General features: G+C 43.1%; 1 protein-coding gene across 1 annotated transcript; it reads right to left on the bottom strand.

Annotated features, from left to right (window-relative positions):
- Window positions 1-5257: 5257 nt before the first annotated feature.
- LOC108705647 (tripartite motif-containing protein 59-like) lies at window positions 5258-7785 on the bottom strand. Its single transcript, XM_041562380.1, has 2 exons — window positions 7451-7785; window positions 5258-6110 (listed from the first exon to the last, which is right to left on the bottom strand). The coding sequence occupies exons 1-2, from the start codon at window positions 7783-7785 to the stop codon at window positions 5258-5260; spliced, it is 1188 nt and encodes a 395-aa protein (XP_041418314.1).
- Between the last annotated feature and the right edge of the window lie 11669 nt (window positions 7786-19454).

The raw sequence follows: 19454 nt of genomic DNA, 5'->3' as shown, positions 1-19454 counted from the left end.
ATATAACTGACATGAATATAGTTTTAATAATGTTGGGAATCAATCCATAAAAACAGCTTTTCCCAGTGCCCAATGCTTATACATCACGTGTCTGATAATTAAAAAGGAAGAAAAAGTAGCAGTGCCGTTTGTATTCTCCACAGTACAGTGCAGTGTATGGGCAGTTTTAGCTTCCCTTCTATTCACCATTGGATTCTGCAGAAACAGCTCTACATGGTACATGGAAGATAAATAATGTTGGTTAAACAGAAAGCTCCCCCAAGAGAGAGATAGTGAGGTTGGTTCTGGAAGTTGCTCATTTTTGGGACTGTGAAAGCTCTCAGAAGCAGAGATGTGTCCCCTGCATATACATATATACATTTGACTGGTGTTTAAGTACCATTGTATCTTGCTGCATAATGTGTTTGAAGTGCCAGTTCCCAATATCAGTCACTACTGCCTTTCACTACTTAATATTTGGCAGGGGGCAAAGCAAATAAAAGTACTGCGAGTGAAGAGGCCTCTGTCATTTCCCTGCTGCACAGAATAATATATTTCACCAATCAAAGTGTAAAAAAAATACTGAAGATGAGCAAGAAACACTCAATGTTCACTGACAGCCTGAACATCAAGCAACCTTATTACTGATGGGGGAAGCAATAGTATTTCACGCCATCAGGGGGGAACAGGAGGTACGAGTGTACTGGGCCCCTTCCGGCCCGGCATTGCTGAACTTTTCAAAAGAGCTGGGCCCCCCTTGATATGACCAAAGCCCGAAGCCGTGCCCACTCCTTCCAAAGTCCTGAATGCGGTAGTGCCGAAAAACCGAAGTCCCGAATGCAGAGGTGCCGAAAAGCTCATGTTGTGAAGCAGTGAAAAGACCCAAAGTCACGAAAACAGCTGAAATTGAAGTCCTGAAGTGGCAAAAAGACCCAACGTTACGAAAGGAGGCGAAGTTGAAGTCCTGAAGCCACAAGTTCAATTCCTGTTTTTTTTTAAAAATATTCTTCGGGGCCCCAATTTTTTTTTTAACTTGTAAGGGTGCTCTGGCACCAATGTTCTTTTTTTTTTTTTAACTTATATTGAAGAGAGAGTTTTTTAACTGTGGTGTAGAGTGGGCGGGATCTGGGATTTCTAATGGCGACCCTGCATTCCAGTGCAGATAGACTGAGCTGGTGATGTGGAATTCTCTCCTGAAGTGGATGTACTGGCAGATAGCTTCAATAAAGGGTTAGGTGGCTTTTTAGTAAGTTAGTTTAGTAAGTTTGCAGTTTCAGCTATCTGGTTGCTAGGTTCCAAATTACCCCAGCAACCATGCACTGATTTTAATAAGAGATTGGAATATGAATAGTAGAGGGCCTGAATAGAAAGACGAGTAATAAAAAGTAGTAATAACAATACATGTGTAGCCTTACAGAGCATTTGTTTTTTAGATGGGGTCAGTTATCCCCATTTGAAAGCTGGAAAGAGTCAGAAAAAGAAGGCAAAAAATTAAAATGATAAAAAATCAATAATGAAGACCCATTGAAAAGTTGCTTAGAATTGGTTATTAACTGAAAGGTGAACCCACCCCTTTAAGATTAATCATTTTGCCTACCATTTTTTTAGAACCCAGCATGCCAAAAAATAAAATATGCCTCCTCCCTCCACTGAGCTGCCATGAGAATTTCCCTGAAGGTGCAAGCAGTAGGGCCTGTCAGGAGCATTTTTGCTTTAAGTGTTTAGCCATCTACAAACCAGCACAGGGAAAACCTGAAATCTGCCAGTGTGCCGCATGTGTAAAGCTAAACACATATAATGTTCTCATTACCAGTCACATAGCTGCTGCATACAAGATTTTCGACAGCTTTATAGCCATACAGTTTCATATGCAAGTTGTTTTGCTCCTCACAGCTGCTATTGGGGACACAAAGGGGCAGATAAAGTAATAAACACATGGGGGAATGCAGAGGATTCCAATCAATGTTTTTTCCTAATTAAAACTTTCCTGTAAGGGCTCTTACAGACGAGCGTTTTTAGCTGTGCCCCCCTGCGTTCCGGTTTCATGCGTTCAGCCGCAGGAGTAGATGCATTGAATTCTTTTCAATGTGTACTCACACAGATGCATGTAGGTGCCGAACACAGGTAAAATGCAACCATTAACTGACAATACAATCTAAGTCTCTCAAGTATATGACAGGGGCAGGCACTGAAACTACCTGGCAAGCTAAGACAGGAGCCACAATTCCCCCAATGTGTTTATGAAGATGAAATATGAATCATGTGAGTAATGTAACCACACACATGTACAACCACACATATATATAAATGTATAAAATATACAGAATTTATTACCAATGCACATTCTGAAGCAGTGGTTTAACTAGACCCCCAAGGGCCCCGTTACAGAAATTTACAACTGACCCCCCTAAAGGGATTGTTCACCTATAACTTTTATTATGATATAGAGTGATATTCTGAGACAATTTGCAAGTAGTTTTCATTTTTTATTGTTTGTGTTTTTTTATTTATTTAGCTTTTTATTCAGCAGCTCTCCAGTTTGCAATTTCAGCAGTTTGGTTGCTAGGGTCCAAAGTCCCCTAGCAACCATGCACTGATTTGAATAAGAGACTAAAATATGAATAGGAGAGGGCCTAAATACACAAACGAGTCATTAAAAAGTCGCAACAACTGTTAATGTAAAAGTTACACGTGAAAAGGACATGTAAAATTGAGGTTTCACTGTATTATAATAATATAATCCCCCAGGGCTCAGTATTGGGTCCACTTTTATTTAACTTGTTTATTAATGACTTAGGGGAGGGTATTGTAAGTAACTTGTCAGTGTTTGCAGATGACACAAAACTATCCAGCCCAATTAATTCCATCCAGGATGTGGCATCCTTGCAACAGGATCTTGACAAACTGGCAATCTGGGCAGCTAAATGGCAAATGAGATTCAATGTTGATAAATGTAAAGTCATGCACCTGGGATGTAAAAATATCCAAGCCACTTATACCCTTAATGGGACTGCACTAGGCAAATCCATTATGGAAAAGGACCTTGGAGTCCTTGTAGATGATAAACTTGGCTGTAGCAAGCAATGCCAGTCAGCAGCATCAAGGGCAAATAAGGTCTTGAGCTGTATTAAAAGGGGCATAGAGTCACGGGAGGAGGGGGTCATTCTTCCACTGTATAGAGCACTTGTAAGGCCCCATCTGGAATAGGCCGTACAGTTGTGGTCTCCATCACTCAAACAGGACATTATTGTATTAGAGAGGGTACAGAGAAGGGCAACAAAGCTGGTAAAAGGTATTGAAAATCTTGGCTATGAGGAAAGACTGGCCAAATTGGGGATGTTCACACTGGAGAAGAGGCACTTACGGGGTGATATGATAACTATGTATAAATATATAAGGGGATCATATAACAATCTCTCTAATGCTTTATTTACCAGTAGGTCTTTCCAGCTGACACGAGGTCACCCATTCCGATTAGAAGAAAAGAGGTTCCGCCTAAATATTCGGAAGGGGTTTTTTACAGTGAGAGCTGTGAAGATGTGGAATTCTCTCCCTGAATCAGTTGTACAGGCTGATACATTAGATAGCTTTAAGAAGGGGTTGGATGGATTTTTAGCAAGTGAGGGAATACAGGGTTATGGGAGATAGCTCATAGTACAAGTTGATCCAGGGACTAGTCAGATTGCCATTTTGGAGTCAGGAAGGAACTTTTCCCCCTCTGAGGCAAATTGGAGAGGCTTCGGATGGGTTTTTTGCCTTCCTCTGGATCAACTGGCAGGTAGTTAAAAAAAATAAAATAAAAAAAAAGGTTGAACTGGATGGACATGTGTCTTTTTTCAACCTTACTTACTATGTTACTATGTTACTATAAGGGATAATGTAACCCCTAGTGTAAATGATAAGGATATTAGAAGTCACTGAGGAGTTCTGTGACCATATAAAGGCACAAGGCTGCAGGCTGAGTTATACAGGAAACTCTGAGTATCACTCATGTATTATAAGGGATAATGTACCCCCTACTGTAAATGATAAGGATATTAGAGTCACTGAGGGGTTTTGTGACCATATACAGCAAATTATAGCACCACAGCTACCACATGAACTATAACTCACAGCATCACGAACCAGCAGGTGGAAGAGTTTGCCCAGGGTTATATGCCAACACTAAGTGCCTGTGTGCCCTGACCCTAATTGTACATACCCCTGGGCTGCGAGACCACCTACCCCCTGCTGGCTTTTTGTAAAGGGATTATAACATTACAGGAAGGCTATGGGCAGTGTTAATGATGACTGTGGCCATGGAACCCATAACAAAGCAAGAGGGAATATAATAACACATTCACCCCTTAATATACATATGAAACAGTAACCTTACATTATAAAAGATCATAGATTAACAAAAGTCAATCTTCAAAATAAATCTGCACGCACTCCTGCAACAATGGCCATGGAGGTTAAAATTGTAACTTTATTCCATATTAGTTAGTATTAGTCCTAACGCGTTTCGTAGCGACAGATACGTAGTCATAGGCATGTGCCTATGACTACGTATCTGTCAATACAAAACGCGTTAGGACGCATACCTTTTAACTAATATGGAATAAAGTTACAATTTTTTTTGATTTATTTTGAAGATTGATTTTGCCTAAGCTACGGGTTCGGGGCACGGCACCCGGGCCATCCGGCTAACTCGGTGAGTGAAAAGCTCTTTGGCTGTTTTCTACCATTCAAAGTTACTCGAGTGATGGGCCTGGGGTTTGGACACCCAGGTCAGATATTTCCGCTTGGTAAGGATTACCCAGTGGTTTATATCGATATAATTATTCAATTATTTGAGCAATTAATGGGGATTTTACCCGCAAGTTTAGAAGTGGTTTTGCTCTATGTATATAAAATAATTAGTCCAGAAGAGATTGGAGCCGGCCGTTTCTTTTTGTTTATATAGATTAACAAAAGTAAAACATGCAATATGGTATAAAAGAAAAAAAAAGAAATGGGTGCTAAACTAATAAACCATTACTACAAACTGGAATATAAAAAGGATTTTTTACTCTTTATAAAGGTGCCATACAGTACACAATTTTGGCTCTCTCATAGGAGAAAACAATTGTTTTAAGCAGAGTTACCAGAGTAAGAGTGTCAGTTGTTTATCTGGAAGTTGTAGTGTATAAATGTCATTTATAAAAAATAAATGATATAGAAAATCTATAGTTTTTTAAATGCAGCCTGAACTCATACTGTTTCATGTGTGTTATAGAAACAATTATTTAGTTGTTGGTCACAACAAACGTGATAACCAAACTTCTGACTGATCCCAGAAACCCAGCCCGGCTTTCTGTACAGAAAACACGGCACTGCCCAAGCTCTTGCTAACGGGTTCCATGATTTCAGAAAGGTACGACATGTATCTAGAAGCAAAATGATTAACAGTGTTGCTGTTGTACAGCCATATAATCAGCACAAAAAATAAAGTTGTCATCAGTAAAATACAAAAAACTGTCCATTTGTCTGGAAGGGTTTTGGATTTTTCAGGCATTTCGAAGCACAGATTTATTGTTGGTGTTGACAGCAGATTGATTTCAGCAAGACTAGCTTTCAGCCATTCATTATTTAGAACCTGTCTGGCTCGAGGGTAGATGGCAACGGGGTGGACAGTAATAGGTTCCCGCTTCATCAGGGCTTTCATCCTTTTGCGAATGTTGTGAAGGTTTTCAAGGAATAGCAGAGGGGAGGTCTCTTCTTGAACGGAGCTGCTCAGAGAGATGAGATCTAGCTCTTCATCTTGAATCTCCTTCATCTCCTCTATCTTTGGAGCATACACCTCAACAATTTGTTGATTTAGATCATTTAGAGCAGCCAGCATGTTTTGTTTCTTCTGCTCCAACGTCTCGTTTAACTGGTCAAAAAAATCCATCACCTCTTTTTTATCATCCAGAACTATCTGTTTACAATAAGTCATTTGTTCTTCTAGCTTCTTAATGACAAAAGAAACCCCGGTAAAGTGCTTGTCACTCAGGATGTGGAGATATTTCGAGGCAGTCAGCTTCTCTCTTAAGTAGGAACTTTCTGGATCATCAATTGCATGTCCTTGGTGTTGCCCCACCGTAAGGCACTGGCCACAGATTGATTTTCTGTCTTTAAAGAGAAGCTGACACCAAAAAAACTTCTTTTAAAAAAACGATTCTTCATTTGAAGTTACCTATATGTCATGCTGACTGTTTTCTCCTTAAAGCTTTCTTTCACTTAATAAACCCAGTTCTGCATCCGACTGTGGCCGACTGTGGCAGCCAGACTCCTGCTTCCTGTCAGAATGTGAGCTCGATGATGTCACAAAGGGGGCGGAGCTTCCCCCTCCTCTCCGCTATTTCTCTCTGGCGTCTGTGAACCACGTGTGCTTTAGTAACTGATTTGCTAAGTACTGTAACTTGGTCATCATTTATATAGTTTCTTTATTATTATATAATGAAGTATAAATGCATATTCATTCTCTTTCTCACAGTGTCACACTGTTTCGGTGACTTGCGGCTGCCGCTGCGGAACTGTTATGTCCTCCTCCTCCTGGGGCTTCTCCGATCCAGCCGGCAAGACTGTGGCAGCAGCTGAGGCCAAACACAGGCCCCTGTCCTGGAGTCGGAAGGGTTCTCCTCCTGACGGGCGAGTGTTGGCGCAGAGAAGATGCGCACGGAACTAGCGCCGAAGACAGTCTGCTCGCCGGGCCTTGATACATCACGCAGTGCACTGGGTGGAGGGCGGATAGATTTGGTGACGTCATTTGCGCGCTGATGTAACAGCCGGTATGAGAAGAGAAATCCCACATCTGTAGTTCGCACACTATTTCCATCTCGGGCTGTTTGCTGTCCTTATCATTTGAACACAGTATTCTTAGATCCCCCAGCGAGCAGACTGTCTTCGGCGCTAAGAGACGTGCTAGTTCCGTGCGCATCTTCTCTGCGCCAACACTCGCCCGTCAGGAGGAGAGCCCTTCCGACTCCAGGACAGGGGCCTGTGTTTGGCCTCAGCTGCTGCCACAGTCTTGCCGGCTGGATCGGAGAAGCCCCAGGAGGAGGAGGACATAACAGTTCCGCAGCGGCAGCCGCAAGTCACCGAAACAGTGTGACACTATGAGAAAGAGAATGAATATGCATTTATACTTCATTATATAATAATAAAGAAACTATATAAATGATGACCAAGTTACAGTACTTAGCAAATCAGTTACTAAAGCACACGTGGTTCACAGACGCCAGAGAGATATAGCGGAGAGGAGGGGGAAGCTCCGCCCCCTTTGTGACATCATCGAGCTCACATTCTGACAGGAAGCAGGAGTCTGGCTGCCACAGTCGGCCACAGTCGGATGCAGAACTGGGTTTATTAAGTGAAAGAAAGCTTTAAGGAGAAAACAGTCAGCATGACATATAGGTAACTTCAAATGAAGAATCATTTTTTTAAAAGAAGTTTTTTTGGTGTCAGCTTCCCTTTAAGACAAAATAGATTTAAGGGCTGTTTATTGTGCTCAGGGCAGGTGGCTGCTTTGACGTGGTTTTCAGTTTTGTACTTTTCAACAATGGATTTCAGGGCAAAGTTTATGGGTAGTGCGAGAGTTCCCGACAGCGGAAGTTCTGAAGTGTTTCGGCACGATGGGCATTTAAGCCGGGCAACAGATATCCTCCAAAGGCCACTGCCTGAGGAATGTATAACTTTCTCAAGACAATTCCTGCAAAAAGTGTGTGAACATGGCAGGATTCGTGGATCGTCAAAAATATTATAGCAGACCGAGCAGGTGAGTTCATCTTCAAAGTTATCCATTGCCTGCGAAGAAATCATTTCAACATCTTACTGTCAATACTTTATTAGTTGACTTCATTTATAACATTTTAAATAAGTTGAGTGGTGCCATGCAATTTGCACATTTTACCTTCAATCATCTGTTTAGAAATATTATTAGGAATAAGAGGTGCTCTTTACACTTATTTCCCCATGAATATGTTGCTACATTTGAAAGTAAAACAGACAAAATTGTTTATATTTACCACCTCAATAGATGTAACAATGTCAGTACTGGGACACTAACAGATCCTGGTCATGAACCCTAAATCTTAAAGGCACCCTTACAGATGGAGGGCTCAGGTTTAGCACAGAATGAAATGTCTGTCACTGACTGAGCAGCCGCCACTTAAATGAATGACAACTGCCTGTCCACGGACATTTAAAAGAGGAGCTGTGAAGCGGCATCTCCACTGAGCGCATAACTGTACTTACTCCAAGTGAATCTACATGGAGGAAAGGCGCATAACCATGTTACATTAAGAACTGGAACAAAGGATCTGGTGAGACCTATCCAATTTTTAGGGCGATACTTGTAGTTAAAGAGGGTGGGGGGCGCCCTAAAAAACCCAAGATTTTGCGCATTTCTTGTGTATAACAGCAATTCAGACAATGCTATAGGAGGAGTACTACTTGCCTCACTCTCTTAACTTTAAAGCATCCCCCAGTATTAATGTATAGAAATGTTTATTAAGGGAGCACATCACTATAGCCCACTTGGTGTATTTACAGAGGGGTAATATGGACAAATTCAAACTAATATGGCATCCCTGGCTGGACTCACCGGACTCTATGGAATTTTCCTAACACTACTCACCATGTGTGCACCTTGAAGTTCCAGGCAGGACATGGATTATACGGACACAAAATTTGCAATTAACAAAAGGATGAGACTGTATGAATACCCACCAATTTTATTTTTATGCCTTGTATTATTCTTTCTTTATTGATTAATTTTGTTAAAAAAATCAACAAAAATTAATGAATTTGTATTGAATTAATTTTGGGTCCTGGCCGGACAGGTTTTAATTGATTAATATTTGATTAAGAATGTTTTATAAGGGTTAATAAAATCTCTATATTTATACACCAGCTGGGTTATTAATTACACCTTTTAAATGATTTATTGTAATATTGATATTAACATTGGATAACAAAGAGTTTATTACAAAACCAAGAACATTCTGGGATAAAACACTTGTGCAGCCATTTTGTATACAAGTCCCTCCTCTTGGCCACAGGGTAGGGCTGTTAAGGGGACTGAGTGACAGGGGCACTTGCTGCTGGAACACACCACTTCCATTACTTGCTGCACATACTGACTCTCTCTCTCAGGGATGGAGACTGGACATTGTGGAACAGCAGCTCAATGAACACAGATCCCATAAATCAATGAGCATTTTCAGGTGAAGCTTTGGGACAGCCCTGAGCTTGTCAGGGAAATTGGAAAGCTGAGTGACGCGTGATCCCATCAGTGCTTTTGTGCAGTTCATTCAATGCTGCCTCCCTGTGTCACAGCGCTGGGTGCCTCACAGGCTGGAGGTGTGGCTCTGCTGCTCCCATCCAATCAGCACCACTCCTTTACAATTTAACCCTGCCCCTCACCTGAGCCTCTCACTCCCTCTCCTCGGTGCTGCTTCTATAGCCCAAAGTAAAAGTAGCGGCAAGTGCGCCTGATTGGCTGCACCTTAGCAACCCGGTGAGGCGGACACGCCCCCCACCCGTTCCGACGCCAATCAGCCAACTCCAGTCACTCGTGTAACAGCCAGTGCCCCCCGAGCTCATTCAGCTTCACTCCAGGGTTCAGCGCCGCTAAGCAACTTCCTGCCGCATCTTCCCTGCCCGGCGCCTCTCACTATTGTGCCTCATTATATAGGAATTGCTGGGACTCCTTCTAACTCTCCGCTTGCACATATAATAGCCGCTGCCTACCTGCCTGTAGGGGCCCCTATGGGTTAATCTGCCCTGCAGCTTTAAGGCCCCCACCTTTTTCTTAGAGTGATCTGCCAGGAGAGAATGACACTCCCCTGCTACACTGCTATATAGTGTGTGTAGGGAGTGGCCACTTCCTCTTTGGCCTGTGGATGGTGATCCAGCTGGGTGTGCTCAGGGGAGCCTGGGTACAGCTAGGCCCAGAAAGGCCCATGTGCTTTGGAGAAGAAGTCGGGGACCAGGTAACCCCGTGAATGAGGAATAGTTACACTGGGGCAGACTTGTTATAGTCTCTCTAGGAGAGAAAGGCAGAGAGGTGAGAGAGAAAGAGCAGCTGAAGCTCCAACAAGGATTTGCAGTAAGGGAGTAGCTTCCCAGAGGCTTTATGTGTTGCCTCCAGTCAGGGACCTCAGTGAAGAGGGACTGTAGGGTAGAAGCTGCTTTCCTGACAACTTCCAGGAGGGAATGAGTGTGTATTCTGCAAATGCCTAATGGAGACCTTTCCTCTGTGAGAAATGTGCTATTGCCTCAGCTCCTGTGTGAGTACTAAACCTGTGGTCACTTGCCTTGTGCATAGTTAAATAAACCGTTTCTCTTTTACTGCAAGAACCTCCTGGCGCCCATCTTTTGTTGTATGCACAGTAGTCTGGGGGATGTAGTTGCACTACACCATAGAGGGAACACTTCCACATGGCGAAGGCCCTGACCCTGTTGTGTGAGTCGCAGTGTAACCCATGCTTCTACTGCCAGCTGGATAGTTTAACTATTTGTGTGCTATGCAGCCCAAATAGGTGTTACATGCCTTTCCACGGGGATTCCCTTCAGATGCCCGGCTGCTGTGATACACTCCCTCCTGCCTCCCAAGTTCGCTTGACCAGCGAGGTCACAGCCGAACCTGATGGCAAACGTCACTCGCAGTGTAATGAAGGTTTAGATACAGTGCGCATGCGCTCCCCTTCCACTGCAGCAACTGGATGAAAGTCATTTCAAATATAAGCTGCAGTGTAACCCGCTACACAAGTCCAGGAAGTAGCTACAACATTGTGACAGGAAGTTGTTATTGCATGAGGCATGAGAACATGACAAGCCCTAATAGGAAAAGGCTATTTGGTGTCTATCATTGAGCGGAGTGACCCTCATGTCTATAACAGCTTGCTATAACAGTGTCTCACTCTGATTCATCCAGACATTAGTCCCTGTTCCCTGCTGGAATGTCTGGGAGACCGGCTTCACTCTTGTAGTTCACTGTTTAGGTGAAGTTTTCTTGACAGTTGCCCAGACTTAGGATTCCCATCTCACCCTTTTAAAACAAACACACATGGAATCCACAACCTGCATGGCTAATTATCAGTTCATTTTGATTCATGGCTGCACAGAAATCAGTTCAGTCTGCAGCATGCATCTAAATGAATTGCTAATTAGCCGTGCAGGCTGTGGATTCCATATTTGGTTTTAAAGGGGTGAGGTGGCAACCTTAGCCAGACTGGAAGATGGTGATGGGGCTGAACAAAAATCAGGCAGCAATAACTAGAAGTGTTGCCTCACAGAGAATGTTTTATGGCTGCCAGGGTCAGTCTCATGTTCGGAAGTTGGAGACATAAAAATTAGGCAAATAATAAAATAATTGAAGGGAAAATATGACCAAATGAAAATTTGCTAATAGATCATTTTATAATTTACTAAAACTGATCGCAGCAAAAGTACAAGGGGCTGGAGGTTGGGGCCCCTGAAGTAGCAGCCCCGGGGGCCTCACACACCCAAGTCTGACCCTGGATAGTCCTGGTAAGGGGTCACCATGCAGCTACGTATCTGTGTAAATGGAGTTTGCTTTGAGCCCTGGAAATTAAGTAATAACAGATACCAGGTCCCCTCTGCTTTCAAACAGAACATGGGGTGACAAGGAGGACTGACAAGGGTCAAAATGGGCTGGTGGGACATCGGGTAAAAACCTGGTGGGACCCACTGACCCAGACCTGCTCCTGCCTGAGACTCTGAGCTGCACCCTGGCCCCAATCGCCTTGGAAGGGGGGTTGCGGCGTAGGCCGGGGGGAAGTGGGGGCCACTCTGGTGGAATTCCTAGTGGGCCTTGTTACCTCCAGTAAATAACTACACACAAACAGATTATAAAAGCTAATTATTTCAGAACCAAATAATCCTCTATTTCCCATCCATATGTGCCAGGAAGTTAAATAAACTAGTAATGCACGGGTCAACCCGAAACCTGCTGGACCTGATCAACTGTTCCCTGCAGCAGGGCAGGACCATTCATATTACCTTCAGTGTGTGCAGTGCTGTTTTCTGCACCAGGGGAGATCCTGGGCTCCTGACGCCTCTTTGCCCTCATTCAGGGTAGGTGCAAACTAGTATTGAAACAAATGGGGACAGAATCATTTCGGACATAATTTTCAATGGTTTAACATCAGAACACTTTACAAACTGATCTACACAAAAACAATACTTTTACTACTTTATTTAACTGCTTTGTACAACATTTCCCTCCCTTCTCATTCTACAGTTTAGTCCTAAGGTATCCAGGCCATCATGTTAGAGACAACCAGTGCAGCACTCTTCAGAGCTGATCTTTGTAGGGAAATCTGAATTGTCCCATACTGAGTGTTTAGGGTGACAACATTGTTTAGGCAGGGGGTCCCCAAGCTTTTTTAGCCGTGAGCCATATTCAGACCATAAACTTTCCTCTAAAGCAGGAATTCAAAATCAAGCACCTGCTTTGAGGACACTGGGAGCAACATCCAAAGGGTTGGTGAGCAACATATTCACGAGCCAGTGGTTGGGGGGGGCACTGGTTTAGGGCAACAGTTACTGTAAACTACTTTACTTTTTTTAAACTAAATTTCTCTATTGCTGGAGTCTGTGTGTATTCTACTGAAGGTGAGCACTTTAGTACAGAGTTGTGAGGAAGGTAAAATGTTGAGTTCTGGGTCAGGCCTGATGTTTGTAAGACAAGGCCAAGTCCTTACAATAGGATATAATGCAGAGGTCAGCAACCTTTACCATCAAAAGAGCCATTTTGCCCCCTCTTCCAGAAAAATAGTCTGGAGCCACAAAACATAATACAGCTTATAAACTTTTAAAAGTTTTTTTAATTTTACGCAGAGTTGTATTTGTATTGTACATTGAAATTTGCTGATAAAGAACTTGTAATAGAGCCCAACAGATACTCCATTGTATATTCTGATCTGGAGATCAAGGCAAAACCATTAACATAAGCACAGCTGCTCTATACATTCAGATCTGAGGGGCAAAGCATTTACTGAGTTTAAGAGCTTTTATTCTTCATATAGTTTAAAGAGATTATATCCCTTATAAATGCAGATTATATTCATCAAGAAATACATTGTCTATAATTATTCTGCCAAACACATAAACATATGCAAAGGGCCAATTACACCAGCTGACAAGAAAGGGGTCAATAATATTTCTGAAAGGTTAAAATGGATGTTCACCTTTTATAAACATCTTCCTAATAAACATTATCAGTCAACAGCAACTTGCTTGTCTTTGAGTTTTTTTCCATTTGTATTAGAGTTAAAGTTTATTTTACTAGAATGGCAGAATCCCTTTCTTGGAGACTCATAGTGATCATAGTCACAAGCTGCTCCTCATTAAAGGGGTACTTCACCCTTAAGTTAACTTCTAGTATGTTATTAAAAAATCACCTTTTCGGGGGGGGCGTGGCTAACTGTGGATCGGGAAGGACGCATACTGCGGAGCTCCTCTGATATCAGGGCTTAAAAGGTGACTTTTGGGGAGAACTACGGTCTGTTACTCACCCACATAGTCCACGAAGCAGAGACATTCCGCTGGAGGGAACCGCCAACCATCGGCTCGAGCTGTAGCGGACCCGATCCTCAGACGGTGAGCTGAGGCCTAGGACCACGCGGCAATATCATCTGCCGGCCGTTGCCACGAGAGCGCGACTTAGCTCAGTGTCGCCGGACTCTATCAGAGTAATAACTGCTCCAAACAACAGCGGTAAGCTGAATTTGCTCCCCCGCAGCTTCCGCGGCACCATTAGCAGCCGGTAGAGCTCAATCCGGGCGCTCATTAGAACGCAAAGGCGTTCCACGCTGGAACGCATAGACTCCCCTGCACTGCGCAGCCATTCTCTGATAGTGCGGCGGGGGGCTGCTCCCTGCTCCTCACCTGGGGCTGGCGATACTTCAACTTCAGAGCTATCTGAGCTTCATCTCCCCAATATAATATATCATACTGCTCAGTCAGTCTGGAAGTCTGAGCAGACGCGATTGGACACCATTACTCCCTGTTGCACGAACAGTCCACCTCAATCTCAATTGTACAGGGGACTTTACTTTCTGGCGAATCTGCTCTCACGTATATCATCTTCTAGGCTGCTACAGCATTAAGGCCACCAAGTGCAATACAGGCTGAGAAGTACAGATTTTACCCCACGCTGATTGCAAGGGCCCAGTCATTCTGGCGCACTACTGACTGAGACGCATCACTGTTGGTCAGCGTCACCACATGCCTGGCAAACAAGCCCATATCTTTTCTACTCGTACTTAACAGAACCTACATAATCCATACAGGGCTGTGGACTGCCTCTGTGAAGTCAGCGATCTCGTGCTGCATTTTATGTCAATGACGGGATAGCTTGGCTCCTCCTACGCCCGGGACACTATAAGCACATCCATCTACATCACTGCTCAGCATTGAGTTATTTATAGCCCTCCACATCTTTGGAGTACCGAAAGCATACTCTGATTTAGGAGGATGGCTCCCAAAGCTAAGAAAAGTACGGACTCTGACTTGAGAAATATCTTCACTAAACACGCTAAAGAGAAATTGCAAGATAACCCTATACAAGAAGATGACGATGATCCTGGAGAATCAAGTCAGGTCTCCAAGCAAGATCTACTTCACTTATTTCATAACATAGAGAAGGCAATTAAAGCTGAACATGCTAACACTACTAAACTGTCTACTGAAATAGCGAGTCTAGGCACCAGACTTCATGAAGTGGAGAACCACGTTAGTGAGCTAACTGAATATTCCCATCAAGTCGATAATGACATTCTATATCTATTTAACAAAGTGGAGAATCTTGAATCCCAACAGGAAGACATTGAAAACAGAAATAGACGCAATAATATTAGACTGAAAGGTCTTCCAGAATCGGTCATTGACCTTGAACCACTGCTGACTGAGGTATTTCAGAATCTGCTCCCAGATTGCCTGGAAGAGGACCTCATGGAGCTCTCAGACCTAAACCACAACCGACTGAGCCTCCTAGGGATGTGTTTGTACGTATGCACAAGTACCGTGTGAAAGCGGCTCTCATGGAAGCAGTGAAACCGTCGGGAGAAATAGAGGTGGAGGGTCACAAGGTACAACTATATCCGGATTTAGCTCCCTCCATTCTGGCGAAAAGACGTGCCTTGAAGGGCCTTACATCATTCCTCAGACAGCATAATATCCGCTACAATTGGGGATACCCTTTCAAGCTCATAGTGCACTATGACGGCAGAACTCACACGCTTCGACATCCCAGAGAGCAGAAAGCATTCTGCCACAAGGCACGACTGGATTACAACCCTCCAGATGATCCACTTCCTCAACGCCGAAGACCGCCTCCACATAAGCAATGGGAGACAGCATGAAGATTTCATTTAATTTGACTGGATGACTCTTACATTTTCATCGGAGTCCCGGGGACAGAGGTGACAAGCCACCTTTTCTTCTCCACCCCCTCTCTAGGACACTTTGCTACCTCGGGTCGCATAGTTGACCCCGGAGGACTGTTTCCCAAGGACCATGGAAGGGAAACAACCATTGCCTACATGTCACTCTGACATTCTTTGTTGGTACCTATTTTTCTTTTCTTTTTTCTTTCACTTTTTTTCACAGGCAATGTATTTTTTACTTTGTTGCTATATTATTAAGCTTATTCAGTTTTTCATGTTGATGTTTTCCCCCTACTTCCCACACCTTCCCTATCCCTTCCCAAGGTGGTTGAGTGTTATATGTAAATTGATCTTATTGAATAGGTATATTTTCTGTGAGCACCAGGTCCTCTACCTGCCCCTATGTATAAGATGCTACCATGCATGACGCATCTGACTATAAATTGACTATTCTTTCTCATAATGCTAAAGGTTTAAATTCGCCTGCCAAAAGACGAATGGCTTGTAAGGAATATTTAGCTTTTCATGCAGCTATAATAGTCATACAGGAGACACATTTTAAAAAAGGAAGAGAACCAAAATATTGGCACCCACAACTGTCCAGATATTACTACTCCTCAGCACCGAATAAGACTAGAGGGGTAGCAATATTGGTACATGACTCCTGTCCAGTGGTTATCCATAACGTGTATACTGACCAGGAGGGACGGATTCTTTTATTACAGGCACAACTGAATGACAAGCCATTAACTATCGTGGGAATATATGCACCTAATACCAATCAATCTCAATTCTTCTCTCATTTGAATAATTTTGTACTGGACAAAAAAATTGGGGACTTGGTGGTCACAGGAGATTTCAATACTGTCTTGGATGTTAAATTAGATTCGTCGAGCCACAGGAAAGATGGAGGCACGGGCAGGTCACATAGGGCATTGACACAATTTATGAGAGACCAGTATTTATTTGATGTTTGGAGACTGTTGAACCCCACCCAAAGGGATTTTACCTTTTACTCTTCGCCACATAAATCCTACAGCAGACTAGACTTATTGCTCATATCAGGCACTTACCTCCCTTACTTACTAAGCTCCACTATAGAACCTAGAACGTGGTCGGACCATTCTCCTATAATTGGTACCTTGCTTGTTCCTCACCTGTCCTCTCCGAAAGGCGAATGGCGACTTAATGAATCACTGTTGGCGGATGATGCCTTTTGCAATCATCTCTCTCAACAACTAGAGTACTACTTTAAAGAAAACAATCAGGACTCGCCTAATCCGGCGATAATTTGGGATGCTCACAAGGCAGTGATCAGGGGCCACCTAATCAAACAGGGAGCTCATTTAAAAAAACTTAGGACGCGGCAGATAGTTGAACTTACGGATAAATTGAGGGATCTAGAATATAGACATAAACGGGACTTAAACACTACGACTCTGACCGAACTAGAAAAATGCAGAGGGGAACTAAATTTACTATTAGTTCATAAGGCTGAACATTCGTTGAGGAGAACACAAAGGAAATATTATGACAAAGGTAACAAACCGGACAGAATGTTGGCACGAGCTCTTAATGATAAAAAACGATTAGGCCTCATAAGAGCAGTAGAGTCGGATACGGGGGAAATAGTCCATAATCCTAAATCTATAGTGAATGTTTTCTCACAATTTTATGCGAAATTGTATGATGGGACAACCACAGCCCCTACACTTGATGATTCCTATATACAAAAATATCTAGCTAACTCCGATCTGGCACGCCTTCGGGAGGATCAGGGGGAGGATTTGGCAATGGATATCACCGATACAGAAGTGGCATTAGCTATATCCCAGCATAAACCCTCCAAAGCCCCTGGCCCAGATGGCCTTTCATTGTTATATTATAGAAAATTCCAAACCATTCTTATACCGTCTCTTACTAGCCTATTTAATACGCTCCTTACTTCGGATGTGGAAATCACTAGGGATATGTCCAGAGCTAATATTATTGTGATACCGAAACCGAACCGAGACCCCAATCAATGTCAGAACTATAGACCTATCTCTTTGATTAACTTAGATCTTAAAATTTATGCAAAGATTTTGGCTAACAGACTCAATAGACACCTTCACACCATCATTCACCCAGATCAAACGGGTTTTATACGGGGCAGAGAAGCTACTGATAATATAAGACGGATCCTACAAATAGTCCATGCGGTCGAGAACGAGAAACTCCAATCCATGCTTTTAACGCTAGACGCTGAGAAAGCATTTGACCGCATTGACTGGAGATATATGAGATACACATTATTGCAAATGGGATGTGGCTCTGTATTCACTTCGGCGGTGATGAAGCTGTATCATGCTCCATCTGCCCGTGTGGCGATGGGTGGATATCATTCTTCCCCGTTTCAGATCAAAAACGGTACCAGGCAGGGGTGCCCTTTGTCACCCCTACTATTTGCAATGTGTATCGAACCCCTTGCTCACAGAATTCGCTTTAATCCGAATATATCAGGTATTGCGATAGGTTCATATACATATAAAGTGGCGTTATTTGCTGACGATACAATTTTCTCTATTACCAGACCTTTGACTACATTGCCTAATCTATATAAAGAGCTCCACGACTTCGCCGAGGTGTCAGGGTTCATAATTAATAACACTAAATCAGAAGCACTCAATCTCACACTTGATAAACCTACTCAGAAACTCCTCGAACTGAACTTTGAATTTCATTGGGTTAAAAAAGGTCTCAAATACCTGGGGGTGACGGTTCCTCCCACGACCAGTCAAATTGCAGATATTAATTACACCCCACTAATAGCTTCCCTACGCAAAGATCTCCGAAGGTGGCATAGATTGCCGCTATCATGGATGGGTAGGATCAGCTCTGTTAAAATGAATCTACTCCCTAAGCTTTTGTACTTGTTTAGGGCGCTGCCCGTGCCTCCTCCCAAGAAAGACCTGGAGAAACTGCAACAGCAGATGTTCGGTTTTATTTGGCAGTATAAACGACACCGGATAAATAGAAAAATTTGTTATCAATCCACCACTCGAGGTGGACTAGCCTTTCCAAACTTAGAGAAATACAGGAAAGCAGCCATATTGGCTCAAATAACTAAGTGGCACTCAGACCCTAACGATTGCAGATGGGTAGAACTAGAAAACCAACTAACCGCTCCCAACGCAGCAGCAGACTTACTCTGGCTGGACCATAAATATCGCCCTAGTCACGGTATGAGGAATGTGTTTATTAAGTATTCAGTGTCTGCATGGGATAAAGTTCACTCAACCATGCCGTCTCAGACGCTCTCCTCTCCCCTTACTCCACTGTTCCACAATCCTGCTTTTCCTCCGGGGCTTAACTCCACATCATTCACATGGTGGATTAATAATGGCTTCTCCAGAGTTCAGAATCTGTTCATTAATTCTAAACCCATTTCTTGGGATACTTTACGGTCGAAATTTCACATACCACTGAAAGAACATTATAGGTTTCAACAGCTCCATCATTATGCTTCGGGGCTGATGGGTCGCACATATCCCGATGCCTCTTCCTTTGAATTTTTATGTAACCATCCCTTACGCAAACATAAAATCAGTGTTTTATACTCTGGACTTCTGGATGCCACATATACACAAGGGAAAACGGCTACTATGCTGAAATGGGAACAGAGACTAGGGGTGCCCATAGAAATGGAGGAATGGGAGAAAATTCATAAGGTCATGGCGAAAGCTTCCATTAATACCCTTATTAAAGAGAATGCGTATAAAGTTTATCATGACTACACTCCTAAGAAGCTACATAGATGGTTTAATTCTTCTGATCTTTGTCCACGGGGGTGTGGGGAAGTAGCGGATGAAATGCACATGTGGTGGACATGTCCCACAGTATACAGGTTATGGGTAGATGTCTTTAAAGCGATAAATGACACTTTGGCGACATCAATGCCACCTGACCCTTGGTTAGCTCTCCTGCTACGTAAACCTGAACAGCTAACATTCAACGAACATAAATTATGTGTTCAACTCTGCCTAATCACTAGAGGTTTAATAGCTAAAAAATGGA

This window comes from Xenopus laevis, chromosome 5L, assembly GCF_017654675.1.
Source record: "Xenopus laevis strain J_2021 chromosome 5L, Xenopus_laevis_v10.1, whole genome shotgun sequence".
In the NCBI taxonomy this organism is placed as follows: Eukaryota; Metazoa; Chordata; class Amphibia; order Anura; family Pipidae; genus Xenopus; species Xenopus laevis.
Note: the sequence above shows the minus strand (reverse complement) of the source record. Positions and strands in the feature narration are given on the sequence as shown.

Excerpts from the sequence above, each read along its gene's own strand:
- LOC108705647 (XM_041562380.1), bottom strand. The coding sequence starts at position 7,785 with ATGGATAACTTTGAAGATGAACTCACCTGCTCGGTCTGCTATAATATT. Across the intron at positions 6,111-7,450 it reads CTATTTTGTCTTAAAGGGAA|AAAATCAATCTGTGGCCAGT; the intron begins GCTGACACCAAA and ends CTTTAAAGACAG.